The sequence below is a fragment of the Nerophis lumbriciformis genome, linkage group LG27 (assembly GCF_033978685.3).
Source record: "Nerophis lumbriciformis linkage group LG27, RoL_Nlum_v2.1, whole genome shotgun sequence".
Lineage (NCBI taxonomy): Eukaryota > Metazoa > Chordata > Actinopteri > Syngnathiformes > Syngnathidae > Nerophis > Nerophis lumbriciformis.
Window position 1 is genome coordinate 38609405 of NC_084574.2, and position 27463 is coordinate 38636867.

Below are 27463 nucleotides of genomic sequence, written 5' to 3' on the forward strand. Positions count from 1 at the left end.
TTCTCATACTTTCTACTTTCTACTTGTTGGATTACTGCCTTTGCTGGAGTACTCTAGTAACACCCCGTTTGTTGGAGTAGTAGCCTGTTTTCTGGAGTAGTAGTACTACCTTTACTGTAGTAGTACTGTTTGCTGGAGTAGTGGTACTCCCTTTGCTGTAATAGTACTATTTTTATGTAGCAATACCTCGTTGGCTGGAGTAGTAGTTCTACCTTTTCTGTAATAGTACTGTTTGCTGGAGTAGTAGTACTGTGTTTGCTAGAGTAGTAGTACTACCTTTTGTGTAATAGTACTGTAGTAATACTCAATTTGCTGGAGTAGGAGTAGTGTGTTTGCTGAAGTAGTAGTAGTGTGTTTGCGGTAGTAGTATTATATTTGGGGGAGTTGTATTACTGTGTTTTCTTTTATAGTACTATTGTATTTGCTAGTAGCAGTACTGGATTTTGTGTAGTAGTACTATTGTACTTTGTGTAGTAGTAGTACTGTATTTGGTGTAGTTGTAGTACTCCTTTTTTTGTAATTGTAATACTGTACTTTGTACTACTTTGTAGTGGTGCTGTATTTGTCGTACTATTGTATTTTGTGTACTAATAATACTGTATTTCGTGTACAAGTACTACTGTACTTTGTGTAGTAGTACTAATACTTGACTTTGTGTAGTGGTACTATTGTACTTAGTGGAGTAGTAATACAGTACTTTGTGTAGTATTATTATTGTACTTTGTGTAGTAGTAATACTGTACTTTGTGTAGTAGTAGTATTGTACTTTGTGTAGTAGTAATACTGTACTTTGTGTAGTAGTACTAATACTTGACTTTGTGTTGTATTACTATTGTACTTTGTGTAGTAGTAATACTATACTTTGTGTAGTAGTACTATTGTACATTGTGTGGTAGTAGTACTATTGTACTTTGTGGAGTAGTAGTACTGTAGTTTGTGGAGTAGTAATATATACAGAGTGATCAAAAGAGTTGCAGGTAAGTTTTACTGCATTTGTATTTTGAATCCATCAACACATTATATATATATGTATGTATGTATGTATGTATGTATGTATGTGTGAATGTGTGAATGCGTGTGTGTGTGTGTGTGTGTGTGTGTATACATATATGTATATATATATGTGCATATATACATATGTGTGTATATATACATATATATGTGTATAAATACATATACTGTATATATGTATATATATATATATATATATATATATATATATATATATATATATTTATATATATGTGTTTATATACAAATATATGTGTACGTATATATGTATTATACATGTATATATATGTATATACAGGTAAAAGCCAGTAAATTAGAATATTTTGAAAAAGTTGATTTATTTCAGTAATTGCATTCAAAAGGTGTAACTTGTACATTATATTTATTCATTGCACACAGACTGATGCATTCAAATGTTTATTTCATTTAATTTTGATGATTTGAAGTGGCAACAAATGAAAATCCAAAATTCCGTGTGTCACAAAATTAGAATATTACTTAAGGCTAATACAAAAAAGGGATTTTTAGAAATGTTGGCCAACTGAAAAGTATGAAAATGAAAAATATGAGCATGTACAATACTCAATACTTGGTTGGAGCTCCTTTTGCCTCAATTACTGCGTTAATGCGGCGTGGCATGGAGTCGATGAGTTTCTGGCACTGCTCAGGTGTTATGAGAGCCCAGGTTGCTCTGATAGTGGCCTTCAACTCTTCTGCGTTTTTGGGTCTGGCATTCTGCATCTTCCTTTTCACAATACCCCACAGATTTTCTATGGGGCTAAGGTCAGGGGAGTTGGCGGGCCAATTTAGAACAGAAATACCATGGTCCGTAAACCAGGCACGGGTAGATTTTGCGCTGTGTGCAGGCGCCAAGTCCTGTTGGAACTTGAAATCTCCATCTCCATAGAGCAGGTCAGCAGCAGGAAGCATGAAGTGCTCTAAAACTTGCTGGTAGACGGCTGCGTTGACCCTGGATCTCAGGAAACAGAGTGGACCGACACCAGCAGATGACATGGCACCCCAAACCATCACTGATGGTGGAAACTTTACACTAAACTTCAGGCAACGTGGATCCTGTGCCTCTCCTGTCTTCCTCCAGACTCTGGGACCTCGATTTCCAAAGGAAATGCAAAATTTGCATGGTTGGGTGATGGTTTGGGGTGCCATGTCATCTGCTGGTGTCGGTCCACTCTGTTTCCTGAGATCCAGGGTCAACGCAGCCGTCTACCAGCAAGTTTTAGAGCACTTCATGCTTCCTGCTGCTGACCTGCTCTATGGAGATGGAGATTTCAAGTTCCAACAGGACTTGGCGCCTGCACACAGCGCAAAATCTACCCGTGCCTGGTTTACGGACCATGGTATTTCTGTTCTAAATTGGCCCGCCAACTCCCCTGACCTTAGCCCCATAGAAAATCTGTGGGGTATTGTGAAAAGGAAGATGCAGAATGCCAGACCCAAAAACGCAGAAGAGTTGAAGGCCACTATCAGAGCAACCTGGGCTCTCATAACACCTGAGCAGTGCCAGAAACTCATCGACTCCATGCCACGCCGCATTAACGCAGTAATTGAGGCAAAAGGAGCTCCAACCAAGTATTGAGTATTGTACATGCTCATATTTTTCATTTTCATACTTTTCTGTTGGCCAACATTTCTAAAAATCCCTTTTTTGTATTAGCCTTAAGTAATATTCTAATTTTGTGACACACGGAATTTTGGATTTTCATTTGTTGCCACTTCAAATCATCAAAATTAAATGAAATAAACATTTGAATGCATCAGTCTGTGTGCAATGAATAAATATAATGTACAAGTTACACCTTTTGAATGCAATTACTGAAATAAATCAAGTTTTTCAAAATATTCTAATTTACTGGCTTTTACCTGTATATACACACGTATATATATATATATGTGTATATATACATGTATATATATGTGTATATATACATGTGTATATATGTGTGTATATATACACGTGTGTATATATATGTGTATATATACACGTATATATGTGTGTATATATATGTGTATATATACATATATATGTGTGTATATACATATATATGTGTGTATATATATATATGTGTATATACACACACATACATATATATATGTGTGTATATATACATATATATGTTTATATATACACGTATGTATGTATATATTTACAAATATATATATGTATATATATACACGTATATATATATATATGTGTGTGTATATACACATATATACATGTGTATATATACACACGTGTATACATGTGTGTATATATACACGTATGTATGTGTATATATACACACACGTATATATGTGTATATATATATACACGTATATATGTGTATATATATATATACGTGTATATATACACACATATATATACAAGTGTATATACATGTATATGTATGTGTGTGTATATATACACACGTATATATACAAGTGTATATACATGTATATGTATGTGTGTGTATATATGTATGTGTATGTGTGTGTATATATGTGTGTTTATATGTATATGTGTGTATATATATATATATATATATATATATATATATATATATATATATATATAAAACGTAACATAGATTAATATATGTAATATATTACATTATGTAATATTTATGTATAATAATAATGATACATAAATATATCTAATATGTATTATATTACATTATGTAAATTATGAATTTTATATATTAATGTATTATAACAATAATGATATATAATATAATACATTATGTAATATGTACTATATTACATATGTATTATAGATATTTATGGATCATTATTATTATTATACATGAATACATATAATTCATAATATAAATAATGTAATGTATAATTATACATATATGGATGTATCATTATTATTCATCATCAATTTGTATAAAGTCATGTCTTATGTATTATATTACATGATGTATATTATGTAATGTATATTATATATATATTGATACATAACAATAATGATGTATAATATAATACAAAATGTAGTATGCACTATATTACATGTATTTTATATATTGATGTATAATAATAATAAATCAAATATTTTGATGAGCCTGCTATCTGTGGAAGCCACCGTACTAGATGGTGCCGAGTGTCTGAATCTGGGAGTTTTAGATGTAACTGTACAAAAAGAATTACAGAGCTAGCCTAAAACGTTAGCATGAGCACATTAAAATGCTAACACTTAGCAAATGTGCTAACGATGACATTCTAACAGTTAGCATGTCTCACACGTCAATTAACAAAAATGTAAGTTGTATGGCTTCGGAAATAGAGAAAAAAGTGTAAAAGTAGATGAAAAAGTTTGGCTGTTTAAGTTAGCTAGCTAGCATGCTAGCATTTGCATGCTAAAAGTGAACAAGTGTCACATACCAAGTAATATGATTCTGGGGTAAACGGTAGCAAAACTAGCTCAAAAAGTTAGCACGCTAATGTCAGCATGCTAGCAAGCTAAGGTGACCATAATAATAGTTAGCATGTGTCACATATCAAGTTATATGACTCTAAGGTGTATGGCTGGGGAATTACAGAAAACAGAGTACACAAAAAGCTAAAAAAGATAGCACTGTAAGGTTAGCATGCTACATATGCATGCTAGCAGTTAACAAGTGTCACATGCCAAGTTCTATGACTGTAAGGTAAACGGTTGCAAAATTAGCTCAAAAAGCGAGCACTTTAATCTTAGCATGCTAACATGCTAACGTAAACATGCATACAGTTGGCATGTTTCAAGTACTATGACTGTAGGGTGTAGGGCTGCGGAATTAGAGAAAAAAAGTGTAACGTTTGCAAAAAAAGTTAGCACTTTATTGTTAACATACTTACGTTAGCACACTAACAGTTAACAGCTGTCACATACAAAGTTAAATGATTCTAGGATAAACATTTCCAAAATTAGCTCAAAAAGCTAGCACTTTAATGTTAGCATGCTAGCATGCAGACATAAACATGCTAACGGTTAGCATGTGTCACATACCAAATTATGTGACTGTAAGGTGTATGGCTGTGTAATTAGAGAAGAAAAAAAACATAAAGCTAGCTAAAAAGTTAGCACTGTAATGTTAGCGTGCTAGCACGCTAAAGTTAGCACGTTAACAGTTAATAAGTGTCACGTTCCAAGTTATATGACTCTAAGGTGTGTGGCTGCGGAATTAGACAAAAAAGTGTAATATTAGCTGGAAACTTCTTAATGCTAATGTTAGCATACTAGCATGCTAATGTTAAGAAGCTAGCACATGACTCGGTAAGAAGAAATAGCAAAATGCAGTATTTGTTGGCGTTGACATAGAAAGTAGCAAAAAAGCTAGCATTAAACGTTAGCATGCTAATAAAAGAGACACTAGCAAAAAAATAGCTAGCATGCTAACGTTCTCATGCTAACTGATAGCAAACTTAAAAAAAGATGATTATTGTACTGAATTGTGTACATACAGTATGTTGTGTGTCTAGTACTGTATGTTGTGTGTCTACTGTATGTTGTGTACCTACTGTATGTTGTGTGTCTAATGTATATTGTGTGCCTACTGTATGTTGTGTGTCTACTGTATGTTGTGTGTACTGTATGTTGTGTGTCTACTGAATGTTGTGTGCCTACTGTATGTTGTGTCTACTGTATGTTGTGTGTCTACTGTATGTTGTGTCTACTGTATGTTGTGTGTCTACTGCATGTTGTGTGCCTACTGTATGTTGTGTGTCTACTGTATGTTGTGTGCCTACTGGATGTTGTGTGTCTACTGTATGTTGTGTCTACTATATGTTGTGTGCCTACTGTATGTTGTGTCTACTGTATGTTGTGTCTACTGCATGTTGTGTGTCTACTGTATGTTGTGTCTACTGTGTGTTGTGTGTCTACTGCATGTTTTGTGTCTACTGTATGTTGTGTCTACTGTATGTTGTGTCTACTGCATGTTGTGTGTACTGTATGTTGTGTGCCTACTGTATGTTGTATGTTTACTGTATGTTGTGTGTCAACTGTATGTTGTGTGTCTACTGTATGTTGTGTGCAAAAACTCGGGCATGGGAGGAGTTCGGGGAAGCCATGGAAAACGACTTCCGGACGGCTTCGAAGCGATTCTGGACCAACATCCGCCGCCTCAGGAAGGGGAAGCAGTGCACTATCAACACCGTGTATGGTGAGGATGGTGTTCTGCTGACCTCGACTGCGGATGTTGTGAATCGGTGGAGGGAATACTTCGATGACCTCCTTAATCCCACCAACACGTCTTTTTATGAGGAAGCAGTTCCTGGTTAATCTGTGGTGGTCTCTCCTATTTCTGGGGCTGAGGTTGCTGAGGTAGTTAAAAAGCTCCTCGGTAGCAAGGCCCCGAGGGTGGATGAGATCCACCCGGAGTTCCTTAAGACTCTGGATGCTGTGGGGCTGTCTTGGTTGACAAGACTCTGCAACATCGCGTGGACATCGGGGGCGGTACCTCTGGATTGGCAGACCGGGGTGGTGGTTCCTCTCTTTACGAAGAGGAACCGGATGGTGTGTTCCAACTATCCTGGGACCACACTTCCAGCCTTCCCGGTAAGGTCTATTCAGGTGTACTGGAGAGGAGGCTACGCCGGATAGTCGAACCTCGCATTCAGGAAGAACAGTGCGGTTTTCGTCCTGGTCGTGGAACTGTGGACCAGCTCTATACTCTCGGCAGGGTCCTTGAGGGTGCATGGGAGTTTGCCCAACCAGTATAAATGTGCTTTGTGGACTTGGAGAAGGCATTCGACCGTGTCCCTCGGGAAGTCCTGTGGGGAGTGCTCAGAGAGTATGGGGTATCGGACTGTCTGATTGTGGCGGTCCGCTCCCTGTATGATCAGTGCCAGAGCTTGGTCCGCATTGCCGGCAGTAAGTCGGACACTTTTCCAGTGAGGATTGGACTCCGCCAAGGCTGCCCTTTGTCACCCATTCTGTTCATAACTTTTATGGACAGAATTTCTAGGCGCAGTCAAGGCGTTGAGGGGATCCGGTTTGGTGGATGCAGGATTAGGTCTCTGCTTTTTGCAGATGATGTGGTCCTGATGGCTTCATCTGGCCAGGATCTTCAGCTCTCACTGGATCAGTTTGCAGCCGAGTGTGAAGCGACTGGGATGAGAATCAGCACCTCCAAGTCCGAGTCCATGGTTCTCGCCCGGAAAAGGGTGGAGTGCCATCTCCGGGTTGGGGAGGACACCCTGCTCCAAGTGGAGGAGTTCAAGTACCTCAGAATCTTGTTCACGAGTGAGGGAAGAGTGGATCTTGAGATTGACAGGCGGATCGGTGCGGCATCTTCAGTAATGCGGACGCTGTATCGATCCGTTGTGGTGAAGAAGGAGCTGAGCCGGAAGGCAAAGCTCTCAATTTACCGGTCGATCTACGTTCCCATCCTCACCTATGGTCATGAGCTTTGGGTTATGACCGAAAGGACAAGATCACGGGTACAAGCGGCCGAAATGAGTTTCCTCCGCCGGGTGGCGGGGCTCTCCCTTAGAGATAGGGTGAGAAGCTCTGCCATCCGGGAGGAGCTCAAAGTAAAGCCGCTGCTCCTCCACATCGAGAGGAGCCAGATGGGGTAGTTCGGGCATCTGCTCAGGATGCCACCCGAACGCCTCCCTAGGGAGGTGTTTAGGGCACGTCCGACCAGTAGGAGGCCACGGGGAAGACCCAGGACACGTTGGGAAGACTATGTCTCCCGGCTGGCCTGGGAACGCCTCGGGATCCCCCGGGAAGAGCTGGACCAAGTGGCTGGGGAGAGGGAAGTCTGGGCTTCCCTGTTTAGGTTGCTGCCCCCGCGACCCGACCTCGGATAAGCGGAAGAAGATGGATGGATGGATGGATGGTGTTTTTTGGCACTGACATCTAACATAGGCCTCAATGAGAGATTTAGCTGACTTTCTTGGCTTTGAGGGCCACCAGAAGCCACATGGGACACATGAGCTCCATAAAAGTGACATTTTCTGAGAGAGGACATGTCTGTCAACGTTTTCACCGAAACACATGACAGTGGCATAAAAGATGTGGCCGTGAGGACAGGTTGTTCACCAAAGAAAAGCACATTTTCAGGAGCTTTTATGCTCTAGAAAATTACAGTGTGAGCCATCCGCTTTAATGGGGAAAGGCTGAGCCGATGGCGCTAGCCTCACTACGATGGCCATCCAGACAGAAGCAAACATTGGACATTAAAACTTTTTAGCCAGGATTAAAGTAGACAAGTGTGTGAACAAAATGAGACGCTAAGCACCAAGCTACGTGAAAGTGTAGCTGAGGTAATCTCGCGGAAATATTCGCCATTATAAAGGTGCGTTCCCATTCAATTGGCCCATGTTTTTGTTTATTCTTGAATAGAATCGCCATGGTAACTTGAAATGTTCCCAATTTAAAATATGCCCATGGGCGCGAACAAAACCTTTCCAACGGTATAACATATGTGGGGGTTCGTTGGCCGGTTTGTCTCGTTGCGGTAAGAGAAATGTGTTGGAACTATAATAAGATGAAGAATAAAGTTTGAAGTGTGAGCAATAATAATATGCATTGCAGCAGACCCATAATGACATATCATGTGATAAGTATAATAATAATAATGATACATCAATATAAATAAGTATAATAATAATAATGGTATGTTTGTGTGCGGCAGGCTGGTGGTCATCATCGCCATGATGACATCATCACTCCTGCTGTTGGCGTGTTTGAACCTGGCGTGCTCACAGGCTCCTCCCACCAACCACACGCCGACCAATCACAGCAAATGTGGCGGCAGCAGCGAGTGCAAAGATGGCGTCATCTTGTCGGTGTGGCGGCCGGAAGACCCCGCCTTCTCCGAGCGAGTGGCTCGGGCCAGCATCTATTTTGCGGGCCTGGCGTACATGTTCCTGGGCGTGTCCATCATCGCCGACCGCTTCATGGCGTCCATCCAGGTCATCACGTCCCAGGAGAGGCGGGTCACCATCAAGAACGCCAACGGCCAGAAGGAGACCGCCACCGTGAGGGTCTGGAACGAGACCGTGTCCAACCTGACCCTCATGGCGCTGGGCTCCTCGGCGCCAGAAATCCTTCTGTCCGTGGTGGAAGTCTGCGGTCACAACTTTGACGCCGGCGAGCTGGGCCCCAACACCATCGTGGGAAGCGCCGCCTTTAACATGTTCGTCATCATCGGCCTCTGCGTCTACGTCATCCCCGACGGGCAAACGCGGCGAGTCAAACACTTGCGCGTCTTCTTCGTCACGGCCGCCTGGAGCGTCTTCGCCTACACCTGGCTCTACCTCATCCTGGCCGTATTCTCGCCGGGCGTCGTTCAGATCTGGGAGGGGCTTCTCACGCTCTTCTTCTTTCCCGTGTGCGTGGGCTTGGCGTACGTCGCCGACCGCCGCCTGCTCTTCTACAAGTACGTGTACAAGCGCTACCGAGCCGGGAAGCACAGGGGCGTCATTATCGAGACCGAAGGCCGGCCGGATTCTCCCTCCAAAGCTGACGTGGAAATGAATGTTGGAAGCTTCCTGCCAGGGGGCCAGGATCTGCGACGGGGCGAAGAGCTTCGACAGGGTGAGGAAATGCAACGGGGCAGGGAGCCACCGCGGAGCAAGGAGGAGCTGCAAAGGGACGAAGAGCTTCTGCAGGGTGGGGAGCTTCTGCAGGGTGGGGAGCTGCAACGGGGCAGGGAGCCACCGCGGAGTAAGGAGGAGCTGCAAAGGGACGAAGAGTTTCTGCAGGGTGGGGAGCTGCAACGGTGCAGGGAGCCACCGCAGGGCAAGGAGGAGCTGCCGAGTGGCGAGCGTGGCTTGAGATCGGAAGAAGCGGAGTTGAAAGCGAAGCAGCTGATGGCGTTCAACACGACAGGAACAGCCGACGTCCCAAAGAAGATGGCGACCCACCAGACAAGAACAAACAGGTCCTCCTGCGAGGTCTTCTTCCAGTCCTCCAGCTATCAATGTGTGGAGAACTGCGGCAGCGTGGCGTTGAACGTGGTTCGACGAGGCGGCGGCCTCAGCGCGACGGTCGCCGTGGACTACCACACACAAGACGGCACCGCCATCGCCGGGTCAGACTACCGCTCGGCCCGCGGAACCTTGGTGTTCGCAGCAGGCGAGACGGTCAAGGAGATCCTCGTGGACATCATGGATGACGACATCTTTGAAGAGGAGGAGCACTTCCTGGTGCACCTGAGCGACGTGAGGCTGACGTCCCACCAGGAAGAGGAAGAATCCCACGTCACTTTAGGTGTGTGCTCCACCGCCACCGTCGCCATCTTGGATGACGACCACGCGGGCATCTTCAGCTTGGAGGAGGAGATGCTGAGTGTGAGTGAAAGTGTGGGCGTGATGGAGGTGAAGGTGCTGAGGAGTTCAGGATCCAGAGGGCTTGTTCTGCTGCCGTACAGAACACTTGAAGGCAGTGCTAAAGGTGGAGGACGACACTTTGAGGACAATTATGGTGTCCTGCAATTTCACAACAATGAAATATGGTGAGCAAGAATTCTTACTTTTGGTTATTATTCATACTTCTTCTTCTTCTCCTTCTTCTCCTCCTTCTTTTTCTCCTTCTTCTCCTTCTTCTTCTCCTCCTTTTCCTCATCTTCTTCTTCTCCTTCTCCTTCTTTTTCTTCTTCTACTTCTTCTTCTTCTCCTACTCCTTTTTCTTCTTCTTCTTCTCCTTCTTTTTCTCCTTCTTTTTGTTCTTCTTTTTCTTCTTCTTCTTCTCCTTGTCCTTCTTCTCCTCCTTCTCCTTCTTCTTCTTCTTCTTCTTCTCATCCTCTTTCTTCATCTCATTCTTCTCTTTCTTCTCTTCCTCCCCCTCCCTCCTCCTCCTCTTCTTCTCCTCCTCATCTTCTTCTCCTCCTCCTTCTTCTCATCCTCTTTCTTCTTCTTCTTCTTCTTCTCTTCTTTTTTCTACTTCTTCTCCTCCTCCTCTTTCTTTTTCTCCTCCTCCTCCTCTTTCTTCTTCTCCTCCTTCTTCTTCTCCTCTTTCTTTTTCTCCTCCTCCTCCTCTTTCTTCTTCCCCTCCTTCTACTTCTCCTCTTTCTTCTTCACCTTCTTCTTCTCATCCTCTTTCTTGATCTCCTCCTCCTCCGTTTTCGTCTTCTCCTCCTCCTTCTTCTTTTTCTTCTTCTCCTCCTCCTCCTCCTTCTTCTTCTTCTGCTCCTTCTTTTTCTTCTTCTTCTTCTGCTCCTCGCCTTTCATCTTCTTCTCCTTCTTCTTTTTCTTCTTCATCTTCTCCTTCTTCTTCTCCACCTTCTTCTTCTTCTCCTCGTCTTTCTTTTTCTTCTTGTTCTCCTCGACTTTCTTCTTGTTCTCCTTTGTTTCCTCTTTCTTCCCCTTCTTCTTCTCCTTACTCGCCTTCTTCTTCTTCTCTTCTTCTTTTCCGTCTCCTTCTTCTTCTCCTCCTTCTCTTTCTTCTTCTTGTTCTCCTCTTTCTTTTTCTTGTTCTCCTTCGTCTCCTCTTTCTTCCCCTTCTTCTTCGTCGTCGTCGTCGTCGTCGTCATCATCGTCTTCTTCTCCTCTTTGTTGTTCTTCTTATTCTTCTCCTCTTTCTCCTTCTCCTCTTTCTTCTTCTTTTTCTTCTCTTTTTTTCTTCTTCTTCTCATTCTCCTCCTTCTTCTTCTCCTTGTCTTTCTTCTTCTTCTTCTTTTTCTCCTTTGTCTCCTCTTTCTTCCCCTTCTTCTTTTCCTTCCTCTCCTTCTTCTTCTTCTTTTTCTCATTCTCCTTTTTCCTCTTCGTCTTTTTCTTCATCTTCTTCTTCTTCTTCTCCTTCTCTTTGTTCTTTTCCTTTTTCTTTGTCTTCCCCTCGTCCTCCTTCTTCTTCTTCTTCTTCTTCTTCTTCTTCTTCTTCTTCTTCTTCGTTTTCTTCTTCTCCTCCTCTTTCTTCTTTTCCTTTTTCTTCTCATCCTCTTTCTTCATCTTCTCCTTTCTTCTTCTTCTTTTTCTTCTTCTTCTCCTTCTCCTCTTTCTTCTTCTTCTCCTCTTTTCCCCCTTCTTCTTCTTCGCCCCCTCCTTTTTCTTTTTCTTCTTTTTCGTCTTTTCCTCCTCCATCTTCTTCTTCTCCTCCTTCTTTTTCTTCTTCTACTTCTTTTTCTCCTCCTTCTACTTATTCTTCTTCTTTTTCTTCTTTCTTCTTTTTCTTCTTCTTCTCATTCTTCTCTTTCTTCCCCTTCTTCCTATTCTCCTTCCTCTCTTTCTTCTCCTTCTTTTTCTTCTTCTTCTTCTTCTTCTTCTTCTCATCATCTTTTTTCTTCTCCTCCTCTTTCTTCTACTTCTCCTCCTCTTTCTTTTTCTCCTCCTCCTCCTCTTTCGTCTTCTCCTCCTCCTTCTTCTCCTCCTCCTCTTTCTTCTTGTCCTTCTTTGTCTTCTTCTTCTCATCCTCTTTCTTGATCTCCTTCTCCTCCTTTTCCTCCATCTTCTTCTTTTCCTTCTTTTTCTTCTTCTACTTCTTCTTCTTCTCCTCCACCTCCTTCTTCGTCCTCTTCTTCTCCTCCTTCTTCTTTTTCTTCTTCTTTTTTCCCTTCTTCTTCTCCTTCCCCTTCTCCTTCTCCTTCTTCTTTTCCTCCTCCATCTTCTTCTTCTCCTTCTTCTTCCTATTCTCCTTCCTCTCCTTCTTCTTTTTCTTCTTCTACTTCTTCTCCTCCTTCTACTTATTCTTCTTCTTTTTCTTCTCCTCCTCATTCTTCTCTTTCTTCCCCTTCTTCTTCCTATTCTCCTTCCTCTCCTTCTCCTTCTTCTTCTTCTTCTTCTTGTACTTCTCCTCCTCCTCTTTCTTCTTCTTCTTTTTCCTTCTTCTTTTTCATCATCTTCTTCTTTGTCTTCTTCTTCTCCTCCTCTTTCTTGATCTCCTTCTCCTCCTTTTCCTCCATTTTCTTCTTTTCCTTCTTTTTCTTCTTCTACTTCTTCTTCTTCTCCTCCTACTTTTTCTTCTATTCCTCCTCCTCCACCTCCTTCTTCGTCCTCTTCTTCTCCTCCTTCTTCTTTTTCTTCTTCTTTTTTTCCTTCTTCTTCTCCTTCCCCTTCTCCTTCTTCTCCTCCTCCTTCTTTTCCTCCTCCATCTTCTTCTTCTCCTTCTTCTTCTTCATCTACTTCTTCTTCTCCTCCTTCTACTTATTCTTCTTTCTTCTTTTTCTTCTTTCTTCTTTTTCTTCTTCTTCTCATCCTTCTCTTTCTTCCCCTTCTTCTCCTTCCTCTCCTTCTTCTTTTTCTTCTTCTACTTCTTCTTCTCCTCCTCCTACTTATTCTTCTTCTTTTTCTTCTTTCTTCTTTTTCTTCTTCTTCTCGTTCTTCTCTTTCTTCCCCTTCTTCTTCCTATTCTCCTTCCTCTCCTTCTCCTTCTCCTTCTTCTTCTTCTTGTACTTCTCCTCCTCCTCTTTCTTCTTCTTCTTTTTCCTTCTTCTTTTTCATCATCTTCTTCTTCTTCTTCTTCTTCTTTGTCTCTTTCTTCTGCTTCTCATCCTATTTCTTCTTCTCTTCCTCTTTCTTCTACTTCTCCTCCTCTTTCTTTTTCCTCCCCCTCCTCCTCTTTCTTCTTCTCCTCCTCCTTCTTTTTCTTCTCCTCCTCTTTCTTCTTCTCCTTCTTCTTCTTCTTCTTCTTTTCATCCTCTTTCTTGATCTCCTTCTCCTCCTTTTCCTCATCTTCTTCTTCTCCTTCTCCTTCTTTTTCTTCTTCTTCTACTCCTTTTTCTTGTCTTCCTCCTCCTCCACCTCCTTTTTCGTTTTCTTCTTCTCCTCCTTCTTCTTTTTCTTCTTCTTTTTCTCCTTCTCCTTCTTCTCCTCCTCCTCCTTCTCCTCCTTCTTTTTCTTCTTCTTCTCCTTGTCTTTCATCTTCTTCTCCTTCTTCTTTTTCTTTTTCTTCTTCTTCTCCTTCTTCTTTTCCTCTTCCTTCTTCTTTTCCTCGTCTTTATGCTTCTTCTTCTTCTCCTCGTCTGTCTTCTTGTTCTCCTTTGTATCCTCTTTCTTCCCTTTCTTTTTCTCCTTCCTCTCGTTCTTCTTCGCTTCTTCTTTTCTGTCTCTTTCTCCTCCTCCTCCTCCTTCTGCTTCTCATCTTTCTTCTTCTCCCCCTTCTTCTCCTTTTTTTCCTTCTTCTTCTTCTTCTTCTTCTACTTCTCCTTCTTCTTCTTCTTCTTCTTCTTTTTCTGCTTCTTTTTCTTCTTCTTCTTTTTCTGCTTCTTTTTCTTCTTTGTCTTCTACTCTTTCTTCTTCTCCTCTTTCTTCTATTTTTCATCCTCTTTCTTCATTTCATTCTTCTCTTTCTTCTTCTTCTTCTTTTCCTCTTTCTTCTTTTCCTCTTTCTTCTTCTTCTCATCCTCTTTCTTCATCTCCTCCTCCTTCTCCTCTTTTTTATTCTCCTCTTTCTTCTTTTTCTCATCCTTTCTTCTTCTGCTTCTCCTCCTCCTCTTTATTCTCCTCCTTCTCCTCTTTCTTCTTCTCTTTCTTCTTTTTCTTCCTTCTTCTTCTTCTTCTTCTTCTACTTCTCCTTCTTCTTCTTTCATTCTTCTTTCATTCTTCTCTTTTTTCTTCTTCTTCTTTTCCTCTTTCTTCTTTTCCTCTTTCTTCTTCTTCTCATCCTCTTTCTTCATCTCCTCCTCCTTCTCCTCTTTCTTATTCTCCTCTTTCTTCTTTTTCTCATCCTTTCTTCTTCTGCTTCTCCTCCTCCTCTTTATTCTCCTCCTTCTCCTCTTTCTTCTTCTCTTTCTTCTTTTTTTTCTTGTTCTCCTCTTTCTTCCCCTTCTTCTTCCTCTTCTCCTTCCTCTTCTTCTTTTTCTTGTTCTTCTCCACTTTCTTCTTCTTTTTCTTCACCTTCTCTTTTCTTTCTTCTTTTTCATCTCATCCTCGTCTTTCTTCTTCTTCTTCTTCTTCTTCTTCTTCTTCTTCTTCTTCTTCTTCTTCTTCTTCTGCCTCTTCTTCTTCTTCTTCTTCTCTGCTATCATCTTCTTCTTCTCCTCTTTCTTCTTTTTTTCTTCTTCTTCTTGTTCTCCTTCATCTCCTCTTTCTTCCCCTCCTTCTTCTTCTTCTCATCGTCTTCTTCTTCTTCTTCTTCTTCATCCTCTTTCTTCATCTCATTCTTCTTTCTTCTTCTTCTGTTCCTCCTTTCTTCATTCCCCCTCCTTCTTCTTGTTCTTCTTCTTCTTTTTCTCATCTTCTTTCTTCATCTCATTCTTCTCTTTCTTCTTCTTCTTCTTCTTCTTCTTCTTCTGCTTCTTATTCTCCTCTTTCTTCTCCTTCTTCCTCTTCTCCTCCTCCTCTTTTTGCATCTCCTACTGCTTGTCCTCCTCCTCCTCCTCCTCCTTCTTCATCTCTTACTCCTTCTCCTCCTCCGCCTTCTGCTTCTCCTCTTTCTTCTTCTTCTTTTTCTTCTTCTTCTTCTTCTTCTACTACTTCTTCTTCTTCTTCTACTCTTTCTTCTCCTCCTCCTCCTCTTTCTTCTTCTTTTCATCCTCTTTTTTCATCTCATTCTTTTTCTTCTTCTTCTTTTCCTCTTTCTTCTTCTTCTCATCCTCTTTCTTCATCTCCTCATCCTTCTCCTCCTCCTTCTTATTATCCTCTTTCTTCTTCTTCTCGTCCTTTCTTCTTTTGCTTCTTCTCCTCCTCTTTCTTCTTCTCCTTCTTCTTCTTCTTCTTCTTTTTCTCATCCTCTTTCTTGATCTCTTTCTCCTCCTCCTCCTCCTCCTCCTCCTCCCTTGCTCTGCGTGCGGTGGTTCCAGTCAGAACGTGAGCATCCAGGTGGTGGCAGACGAGCAGTACGAGAAGAACAAGAACTTCTTCCTGGAGCTCGGTGAGCCTCGTCTGCTGGAGATGAGCCAGAGAAAAGGTGGGCGTGGCCTTGTGGGCGTGGCCTTGCTGTAATCCACCAATCACTTCTCACTGCTATTATGTTAGCTACTTCATCACTCAACTCTTTAGTTCGCTAATTTATCAGTTCCTCTTTTGCTTAGCTAGTTAATCAGTCAATCGTTTAGTTAGTTGGCTATCTGGTTAATTGCCGGTTAACTGTTTAGTAAGTTGTGAGCCAGTTACACAGTCAATTATTTAGGTTTTGGTTAGCTAGTCAATTGGTTAACTGTTAAGTAAGTTGTTAGCTAGTTACAATGTCACTTATTTAGGTTTTTGGTTAGCTAGTTAATTGGTTAACTGTTAAGTAAGTTGTTAGCTAGTTACGTCACGTATTAAGGTTTTTGGTTAGCTAGTTAATTGGTTAACTGTTAAGTTAATTGTTAGCTAGTTACAACATCACTTATTAAGGTTTTTGGTTAGCTAGTTAATTGGTTAGTTGTTTGGTAAGTTGTTAGCTAGTTACAGTCAATAATTTATGTTTTTGGTTAGCGAGTTAATTGGTTAACTGTTAAGTAAGTTGTTAGCTAGTTACAAAGTCACTTATTTAGGTTTTTGGTTAGCTAGTTAATTGGTTAACTGTTTGGTAAGTTGTTAGCTAATAACTGCACCTTATTGCTCTTTTATCCTGCACTACAAGCAGCTAAAGCAACTTCTTATCTGTACTGTAAACTTCACATTATAATAATAAATAAAAAAGGAAGTCTAAGTCTAAGTTACAAAGTCACATATTTAGGGGTTTGGTTAGCAAGTTGATTGGTTGGTTAATGATTTATTTAGTTGGTTAGCTAGTTAACCAGTCAATCAATTAGTTTGTTAGTTGTTCTCTCGTTAATCAGTCAAATATTTAGTTAGTTTATTAGCTGCCAGTTACTTAATAATTAAACTAGTTGGTTAGATACTTAATTAGTTAATTATTTAGTTAGTTGGTAGCTACTTAACCAGCCAATTGTTTAATTAGTTGGTATATATTGTGTGAAGACTAATTGTTGTGTGTATTGGGTGAAGACTAATTGTTGTGTATATTGGATGAAGACTAATTGTGTATATTGGGTGAATGCTAATAGTTGTGTATATTGGGTGAATACTAATAGTTGTGTATATTGGGTGAGGACTAATTGTTGTGCATATTGGGTGAAGACTAATTGTTGTGTTTTTGTGTGTCCAGCTGTTCTCCTCCAAGTAGAAGAAGAAGAAGGTAAAATGTCGGACTTGATGTTCTTCCTCCTCTGAAGACAATTTCTTCTTCCTGACTTCTGTCTTCTCCTGTTCTCAGGTGGACTTTGCCCAACAGGTGAGTTCTTCCTCTCAGGTCATGTGACCAAGTCATGATGTCATACTTGACTGCCTGAGGGCCGCACTTCCAAAGATGAGCGCGCTAGACAAGGAGCTGGCAAAAAAAACGACAACATTCTTCTTGGGAACATTTTTCAACCTGAAGTAGTTCCATATAGAAGCTTCAGGAAGGAGTTTGATTGGAAACTGTGCTACCCACAACCAACTGTGCTACCCACAACCTACTGTGCTACCCACAACCTACTGTGCTACTCTAACCTACTGTGCTACCCACAACCTACTGTGCTACTCTAACCTACTGTGCTACCCACAACCTACTGTGCTACCCACAACCAACTGTGTTACCCACAACCTACTGTGCTACCCACAACCTACTGTGCTACCCACAACCAACTCTTAATGTGCCACAAGTTGAACACACACACACACACACACACACACACAGTCCTCTGCTGGTTGAAGACACTGATTGGATGAGAAAGGAGGAGGCGGGACCACCTTCTCCCACTTCCTTCCCACAGGTAAAGACATCTACAGGAAGCTGCAGGAAGCAGACAGAGGCCACACCTCCTCCATCTTCACCACCTCAGGTAATTTACCTGCACGTCCTGGCGTGTGTGGCCATCTTCAGTCTGTGTGTCTCTCACCAGGTAGCCAGGGCGTGCCCACCAAGGAGGACCAGGGCGTGCCCACCAAGGAGGACCAGGGTGTGCCCACCAAGGAGGACCAGGGTGTGCCCACCAAGGAGGACCAGGAGAGGCGCATCGCACAGATGGGCCGACCTCAGTTGGGCCAAAACACCAAAGTGGAAATCATCATCGAGGGGTCGTACGAGTTTAAGGTATCTGTTGTCTTAGCATATAGCCACATTAGCATGTTTAGTGGGGGAGACAAAGACAGCCTCTACGTGGCCTCCCCTACGAGTAGCTTACAGGTTCCAAAAGCCTACAAAAGCGAAACTAATGTCTTTACCACGTCTGCACACCGCAAAAAGCCTAGTTGGTTTAGCGTTACTGCAGCTCAACGTTGAAGGCCTTACCACCGCTAAACTCAACGTCATCATCGCCATTAAAAACAAGGTGACTATAGTTCTACTGCAGGAGACTCACCTTGAAAACAAGAACTTCCTGAAGCTCCCTGAGTACACCCTGGCTGGTCACACCGCCGACAAACATCACGGCATAGCTACATTCGTTCGTAACGACATGGCTTGGTCAGCCATAGCACAGTCCGCAAACGATGCAGAGGTACAATGGATTACAACTAAAGTGCAAGACACCACCATCGTCAACATTTACAAGCCGCCTCCGACCAGGTTTGTCCCAACATCTCTGCCAGATGTCCCAGCCCCCGCCATGTATGCTGGTGATTCCAACAGCCAGCACACAGAGTGGGGCGACAGCAGCTCCAACGCTGATGGTGAATTCCTGGCAGAATGGGCCTCTGCCGCCGATGCGACACTCCTATACGACCCAAAGGAGCCACGCACTTTCTAGTCTGCACGCTGGAACAGCACCACCAACCCGGACCTGGCCTTTGCAAAATGTTGCGACAGCGAGCCGCTACCAGTAAGACGCATTCTGGACAGGTTCCCCCGATCACACCACAGACCATCGCTCATAACCATTCAATCTCTGGTCCAGCCTGTGGAAGGGAAGGATGTGAGGAGGTGGAACTTCCGGAAAGCAAACTGGGTAGGCTTCACACAGCAAGTGAACAAGGCAGTTGCTGGTCTCCCACACCCGCGGCATACGCAAAGCCTATGTACCCTGCTGGGATGACGAATGTGAAGATCTACTTCGCGCCCACACAGAATCACAAACTAAAGACGATAGGGATATAGCAGCGAACAACTTAATCTGCAGACTAAATGAGAAACGCAGGTAAAGATGGACAGAGACAGTGGAATCAATCGACTTCACACACTCTAGCCGTCGGGCGTGGCAGACCATGAACAAGCTGATGGGCAGGTCGACAACCCCAGCACAATGTCCCATCACTGCAAATTCCATCGCGTCACTATTGCTGAGCAACGGCCGCTACCCCAATGCAGACAAGGACTTCAGCAGAAGAACATCGGCAAAATTCCGTGAGCTGCACAGGGCACCAGGCTGTGATCTCAACCTATCTTACGATTTCACAACACAAGAAATCGGGCAGGCCATCCAACGGCTGAAAACGGGTAAGGCACCAGGCATCGACGGCATCCATCCGGAATACATAAAACATCAAGGCAAGAAGGCAACTGTCTGGCTGTGCTCCTTCTTCTCCATGTGTCTCCGATGTCTGAAGCTGCCAAAGATCTGGCGTCGTGCCAAAGTGATAACTCTGCCGAAGCCAAACAAGCCTAGTGATGACCCTAAGGGATACCGACCCATCTCACTGCTGTGTGTTCCATATAAGGTCTTGGGAACGCCTCCTCCAAGCACGTCTCAACCCGGTGATCGACCCCCAGCTGCCTAAAGAACAGGCTGCCTTCCGAAGCGGTAGGTCCACGGCGGACCAGGTGACCCTTCTGTGTCAAGACATAGAGGACAGCTTCCAGGCAGGGGAGAAGGCTGGTGCTGTCTTCTTGGACCTCACAGCTGCATACGATACTGTCTTGATGCGTGGGCTGCATATGAAACTTCTGGAAACCATCCCAGACAAACATATGGTGAGCTTCATCATGGAGATGATGAGCAACCGCAGCTTCCGACTACACACCAGCAATGGCCAATGCAGCAGGGTGAGGAAACTTAAGAATGGCGTCCAACAGGGCTCAGTGCTGGCACCAATGCTGTTCAACATTTATATCCGTGACCTGCCTGCAACTCAGTCAAAGAAGTATGGCTCTGCAGATGATCTGGCCATCCTACTTAGTAAGCCATCCTGGGAAGCAGCAGAACAAGGCCTCTCTGAGGACATGAACATCCTGTCCTCATACCTGAGGAAATGGCGTCTCAAGCTCAGCATGGATAAGACAACATCTTCAATGTTCCACCTCAACAACATGGAAGCAGCCCGTGAGATGAACATCATGGTGGATAATGCCCGGTTACAGTCCAAGCCCGTTCCCACGTACCTCCGTGTGAAGCTTGACAGAACACTGACATTCAAACAACACCTGCACAGTGCCAAGGCAAAGAAAAGTGCCCGTGCCGCCCTAATACGGCGGCTAGCCGACACCACATGGGGAGCTACGACGAAGACACTGCACATGTCCACGCTGGCCCTGGTGTTCTCAGCCGCCGAGTACTGTGCCCCGGTTTGGTGCCCATGTAAAGAAGTTGGATGTCGCCCTCAACAGCGCCCTGCGGACCGTCTCCGGGTGCCTGCGAGGGACCCCAGTAAACCAACTGCCCATCCTTGCTGGCATCGCCCCGGCAAACATCAGACGAGAAGCAGCCACACTGGCCCTCTCCAGAAAGGCACAGACCAGTGAATCCCACCTCCTCCATAAGATGGTCACAGAAACACCACGACGCGTGCGCCTAAAGTCAAGGCGCCCCTTTGCCATGCAAGCCCACGAGCTGCTCAGCCCAACATCAGCTGATACTTCCAAGGCCACCTTGGTCAAGACGAGATGGAGGGAACAGTGGAAGTTAGCAGAACCATCTAGGCTGCACCACTACATCGACGACCCCACAGATGTCTCCGGCCAGGAACTGCCCCGGAAGAAGTGGACAACCCTCAACCGCTTGAGGACCGGCGTCGGACGCTACGGAGCAGCAATGAAGAGGTGGGGTCTTGCGGAAGATGCTTCCTGCGAGTGTGGGGACCCAGTCCAGACAGTAGAGCATATAGTAACTAGTTGCCCCAAACACCGGCCACCGAATGGCGAACAAGGTCTGATTAACCTGGATGATGACACGTTGACCTGGCTTGCCTCAACAGAGCTGAAAATCTAAAGACACACGACAGAGAGAGAGAGAGAGAGCATGTTTAGTAGTGTCTTAGTGGTGTTAGCATATAGCCACATTAGCATGTTTAGTAGTGTCTTAGTGGTGTTAGCATATAGCTACATTCGCATGTTTTGTAGTGTTAGATGGAAAGATATGGAATTAATCATTCAGTTCTAGTAGATAAGATGGAAAGATATGGAATTAGGGGGCTGGCTGGTTAAAAAGTTATTTAACAGGGAGGGTACAGTTGGTCAATATTTATCTGATACTCTTGGCATTGCTTGTGGTGTCCCCCAAGGGTCCGTGTTGGGGCCAAAACTGTTTAATGTATATATTAATGATGTGTTTAATACATCCAAAATACTGAAATGTATACTATTTGCAGACGACACAAATATATTCTACAGTAGTGATGACTATAATGAGCTCATAAATACAGTAAACACAGAACTAAACATAGTAAAAAAAATGGATGGACACAAATAAATGATCTTTGAATATAAATAAAACTAAGATAGTCATGTTTGGAAATGGCAACATAACGTCTGAACAGAAAATAAGTATTGATGGTACCCAAATTGAAATCGTAAATGAGAATACATTTTTGGGAGTAATAATTAATAGTAAACTATCATGGAAACTTCATGTCAGACACATTCAAACAAAAATCTCCAAAAGCCTCTCAATTATAAACAAAGCAAAACTATACCTCAATGAAAATGCACTCTGTACTCTATACTGCACCTTGGTACTTCCATACCTTACATACTGTGTTGAATACTTCTTTGTACTCTATACTGCACCTTGGTACTGCCATACCTTACATATTGTGTTGAATACTTCTTTGTACTCTATACTGCATCTTGGTACTGCCATACCTTACATATTGTGTTGAATACTTCTTTGTACTCCATACTGCACCTTGGTACTGCCATAGCTCACATATTGTGTTGAATATTTCTTTGTACTCTATACTAAAACTATGTTTTTGTGTGTCTGTATGCGGAGTAAAACTATGTTTTTGTGTGTCTGTATGCGGACTAAAACTATGTTGTGGAGGGGGGCGTGGCCTGCGGGCCTGCCGCAAAACGGGGTGTGCAAGGACCGGCCTTGAAGACAGCGACAGGTGAGTGGATGGCCCAGGTGGACCTTGTTATCTAATCATCTGTCGCCTTTATTAGCAGCAGCCGGAACGAGACACATGGTTGGAGCTGGAGTGAGAGCGAGAGAGACATGGACATGAAAAGACAGTTTGCTGGAAAGCAAAACCCCTGCACTAATTTATGAAAATAAAACAGTGTTGTAACCCTGATCCGGGCTCTCGTGGCAGTGTTTGGTGGTCTGGGGAACCCACTGGAGGGCAACTTCCAAAATTTGGTGCCCAACAAGCCGGACCACAAGAGGAGATGGAAGCCGACCCCCTGGCAGCATTTATGAACATTCTTAAGGAGGTGACAGCTGGAGGCGGTCCGTCAACATCAGCGGCCGTCTCCATGCAGCGCATGGGGGAAAATGAGGACCCCCATGCCTTCATAGACATTTTTATGGCCACAGCGGAGGCGTGCGCATGGCCGAGAGAGGAGTGCGACTCCTGCCGCTGCTGGCGGGGGAGGCGTAGCGAGCGGTGCTTATGCCTGCCGGCGGCCTCCCGCGTGTGCTTTCCGGACCTGAGGTGGGCAGTGCTGGACCGGACCGGCTGCACCGCCGAGGACCACCGACGCCGGTTCCGGGCACTGCGTCTGGGAAGGAGGACCGCCCGTTCATGCTTGGACAGCAACTTCGGGACGCGGCGACACGTTGGCTGCAGCCAAAAGAAGGCGACGACCAGGTGATGGAGGCGATCCCAGCCTGGCTGCAGCGGTGACGCTCGCCGAGGACCAACTGGCGGTGCACCGCGAGGCGCGAAGGGCGACGACCAAGGAGGCAGCCGAGCGCCCAGCACCAACACTGCGTGGATCGAGCGCGCAGCGGGAGGAGGCGGCGCCGCGCAACTGACTCTTTTATTTGTGCTTCCTTGCAGGTCCCGGCTGCTGCGGATACAGTGCTTCCCGCGCAGACGGCCCCTCTTAAACGCCTGGACAGGCGTGGGCAGCCCGGTCACGTGTGTCAGGGACCTCCAGGCGTGGAGATGAGGCAGGTGATCCGGGTTGCCGGCCCTCCGGTGCCCTCCGGTGCCCTCCCCCGGCCCGGTAAGGATACAAGGGAGTAAACACCCGGCGATGGTGGATTCAGGCTGCGAGCAGTCCATGATCCACCAGAACCTGGTTCGACTCGGGGCTTTGAGGCAGGCAGCACGGGTGAAAATTAGATGTGTTCATGGAGATGTGCACGAATACCCTGTGGTGCCAGTGGAAATTCAATACGGTGGTCAAAAGCATAGTGTCAAGGTTGCTGTAAGTGCGCACCTTACGCACCCCTTAATCCTGGGTACCAATTGGCCGGGGTTTAACAATTTAGTGACGCAGTGTGTAGGGGTGTGTTCACGACCAGTGGGAAAGGGGAATATCTGCGCGGTTCTCAGCGGCGGCGATGCGGGTTCATCCGACACGGCCGAGGGGGAAGCACCCCCTGCCCCCCACTGGCACCCTACAGAGGATTTCCCCCTCGAGCAGTCTCGGGATGACACTCTGCGTACGGCCTGGGACCAGGGGGTTTCCATCGATGGTCAGCTGGTGCGCCCAGGAACAGCGCGGGTATTCCCTCACTTCGCAATTATTAGAGATAGATTATACCGAGTGAGTCGTGCCACTCAAACAGGAGAGGGGATCACCCAGTTGTTGGTGCCGAAACGCCGTCGGGAAATGGTTTTCCAGGCGGCACACGTTCACCCCATGGCCGGACACATGGGGTATGATAAGACATTCCACCGGGTAATGGTTCGTTTCTATTGGCCCGGCATCCGGGCAGGCCACACACCAGCGGCGCACGTCTGCCCGGATGCCGGGCCAATAGAAACTGCCAGCGGGTCAATCCAGCTGGTCAATCCAGCGGCCACCCCCAGGGCGCCTTTGCGCCCATTACCACTCATTGAGGTCCCGTTTGAGCACATTGGCATGGACCTCATTGGACCATTTCCCTGGAGCACACAGGGATATCGTTTTGCACTAGTCCTGGTGGATTATGCAACTCGTTATCCCGAAGCAGTGCCGCTGCGCTCCATCTCTGCAAAGAGTGTAACGCAAGCGCTGTTTCAGGTCATCTCCCGGGTCGGAATCTCGAAAGAGATTCTGACTGACCAGGGCACGTCCTTTATGTCACGCACAATAAAGGAGCTATATGGATTAATGGGGATCAAATCCATTCGGACCAGCGTCTACCACCCTCAGACCAACGGGATGGTGGGGCGGCTGAATAGGACGTTGAAATCCATGATCCGTAAGCTTGTGCACGAGCACAAAGCAAATTGGCATAAATGGTTGGATCCCCTGCTGTTTGCAATGCGGGAGTACCCCAGGCCTCCACGGGGTTTTCCCCCTTTGAATTATTATACGACAGGAAGCCGCGCGGGGTTTTGGACCTCATTAAGGAAAGCTGGGAAGAAGGTCCAAGACCCAGCAAAAATTAAGTACAATACGTTATGGACCTGCGAGCAAAACTCCACACGGTGGGGCACTAGTCACACGAGAATTTGCTCCGGGCCCAGGAACGTCAGCAGCGCTTGTATCACAGGGGGACGCAGCTAAGGTAATTTTCACCGGGAGAAAAAGTGCTTTTATTACTGCCGACTTCCAGCTCGAAATTACTTGCCAAGTGGCAAGGACCCTCTGTGGTCACACAGCGAGTGAGCGATGTGGATTATGAGGTCCGGGGCTCGGACCGAGGCGGAGACACTCAAATTTACCATTTCAACCTCCTGAAAGCATGGAAGGAGGCGGAGCCTGTTTCTATGGTGACGGTGTTCGAGGAGGAAGGGGAGTTCAGGCCGGAGAAGGTTAAAAAACAACGTGAGAACAACGTTAAAACAACATGAAAACAACGTGAGGACAACGTTAAAACAACGTGAAAACAACATGAAAACAACATGATAACAAGGTTAAAACAACATGAAAACAACATGAAAACAACATGAAAACAAAGTTAAAACAACATGAAAACAACATGAAAACAACGTGAGAACAACGTTAAAACAACATGAAAACAACGTGAGAACAACGTTAAAACAACATGAAAACAACATGAGAACAACGTGAGAACAACGTGCGAACAACGTTAAAACAACATGAAAACAACGTGAGAACAACGTTAAAACAACATGAAAACAACTAGAGAACAACGTGAGAACAAAGTTAAAACAACATGAAAACAACATGAAAACAACATGAAAACAACATGAAAACAACGTGAGAACAACGTGAGAACAACGTGAGAACGTTAAAACAACATGAAAACAACATGAAAACAACGTGAGAACAACGTGAGAACGTTAAAACAACATGAAAACAACGTGAGAACAACGTTAAAACAACGTTAAAACAACATGAAAACAACGTGAGAACAACATGAAAACAACATGAAAACAACGAGAGAACAACGTGAGAACAACGTGAGAACAACGTTAAAACAACATGAAAACAACATGAAAACAACGTGAGAACAACATGCATGAAATGAGAAAAAAGGTTGTGACCGCCATGTTTGAATATCATTTGTTCTTTTCTTCTCCATCAGCTGGCAGCAAATGTGTGATCATGACCTGATTGTAATCAATAATCAATAATCAATCAATGGCACGTGTGTTCCAGAGTGCGGTGGACAAAGTGATGAAGAAGACCAGACTGGCCGTGCTGATAGGAACAACATCATGGAGGCAACAGTTTCTGGACGCCATAACAGTCACTGCAGGTAAACAACTTCATTCATTGCCCTTTGCTTCCGACATTACGGTAACACTTACTTCTGACATTATGGTAACACTTACCTCTGACATTGCGGTAACTTACTTCTGACATTACGGTAACTCTTACTTCTGACATTACGGTAACACTTACTTCTGACATCACGGTAACACTTACTTCTGACATAACGGTAACTCTTACTTCTGACATTACAGTAACTCTTACTTCTGACATTACGGTAACTCTTCTGACATTACGGTAACACTTACTTCTGACATGACAGCAACATATACTTCTGACATTATGGTAACACTTAGTAGTACTGTATATACAGTATGTAGTACTGTGTCTATGCAGTACTGTAAGTAGTACTGTGTTTATGTAGTACTGTATATATGTAATACTGTGTTTATGCAGTACTGTATATATTTAGTACTGTGTTTATGCAGTACTGTATATAAGTAGTACTGTGTTTATTCAGTACTGTATATAAGTAGTACTGTGTTCACGTAGTAGACTTAGAGACTTTAGACTTAGACTTCCTTTTTCTTGTCATTCAAATTTGAACTTTACAGCACAGATAAGAACAAAATTGTGTTGCATTAGCTCATTGTAGTGCATGATAAAAGAGCAATAAGGTGCAGATATAAATAAATAGATTACTGTACAGATAAATACTGTATATTGCACTTTTTCATATGCATCCACGTTTATGGATGTATGTTATATTGTCTTTATATTCCAGCGAGTTAATCCATTTTGGGGGGAATTGAGGGGATAATTTAATTATGATGCATTCAGAGTCTTACGACCTGAGGGAAGAAGCTGTTACAGAACCTGGAGGTTCTGCTTCGGAGGCTGCGGAACCTCTTTCTAGAGTCCAGCAGTGAAAACAGTCCTTGGTGGGGGTGGGAGGAGTCTTTGTAGATTTTCTGAGCCCTGGTCAGGCAGCGGCTTTTTGCCATCTCCTGGATAGGATGAAGAGGAGTCCTGATAATCTTTTCCGCCGTCATCACCACTCTCTGGAGAGACTTCCAGTCTGAGGCATTGCAGGCTCCAGTCCAGACAGAGATGCTGTTGGTCAGCAGGCTTTCTATAGTGCCTCTGTAGAATGTGCTGAGAGAGCTGTGCTCTTTTCATCCCACGCAAAAAGTGCATGCGCTGCTGAGCTCTTTTTACAAGAGCTCCGGTGTGTTGGGACCAGGTTATATTGTCAGTGATCTGCACCCCCAGGAACTTGGTGCTGCTTACCATCTCCACTGCTGTGCCATTGATGAAGAGTGGAGCGTGGCTGGACTGGTGCTTTCTGAAGTCAATGATGATCTCCTTGGTCTTGTCGACGTTCAGGACCAGGTTGTTGGTTCTGCACCAGCCAACCAGATGTTTCACCTCCTCCCTGTAGTCCATGTCTTTGTTGTCACGGATGAGGCCCACTACTGTCGTGTCGTCCGCATACTTCACAATGTGGTTAGTAGTGGACCTGGCGCAGCAGTCATGGGTCATCAACGTGAACAGTAGTGGACTCAGGACGCAGCCCTGGGGGGAGCCGGTGCTCAGGAAGATGGCACTGGAGGTGTTGTTGCCCACTCTCACAGATTGGGGTCTGTCTGTGAGGAAGTCAATCAGCCAGTTGCATTGGGGGGGAAC

General features: G+C 44.3%; 1 protein-coding gene across 5 annotated transcripts in view; it reads left to right on the forward strand.

Annotated features, from left to right (window-relative positions):
- LOC133624412 (sodium/calcium exchanger 1-like) overlaps positions 1-27463 on the forward strand; it is a 61027-nt gene that overhangs the window by 27706 nt on the left and 5858 nt on the right. For 3 of the 5 annotated variants that reach the window (XM_061987937.2, XM_061987936.1, XM_061987935.1), the window contains 7 exons: positions 8631-10454; positions 15675-15781; positions 16970-16999; positions 17078-17095; positions 17619-17687; positions 17748-17938; positions 25724-25823. In XM_061987937.2, coding sequence (XP_061843921.1) covers positions 8631-10454; positions 15675-15781; positions 16970-16999; positions 17078-17095; positions 17619-17687; positions 17748-17938; positions 25724-25823 — 2339 coding nt within the window. Of the gene's footprint in view, positions 1-8630; positions 10455-15674; positions 15782-16969; positions 17000-17077; positions 17096-17618; positions 17688-17747; positions 17939-25723; positions 25824-27463 lie in introns of those variants that run through there. The other 2 variants (XR_012051261.1, XM_061987938.2) reach the window with 2 other exon arrangements.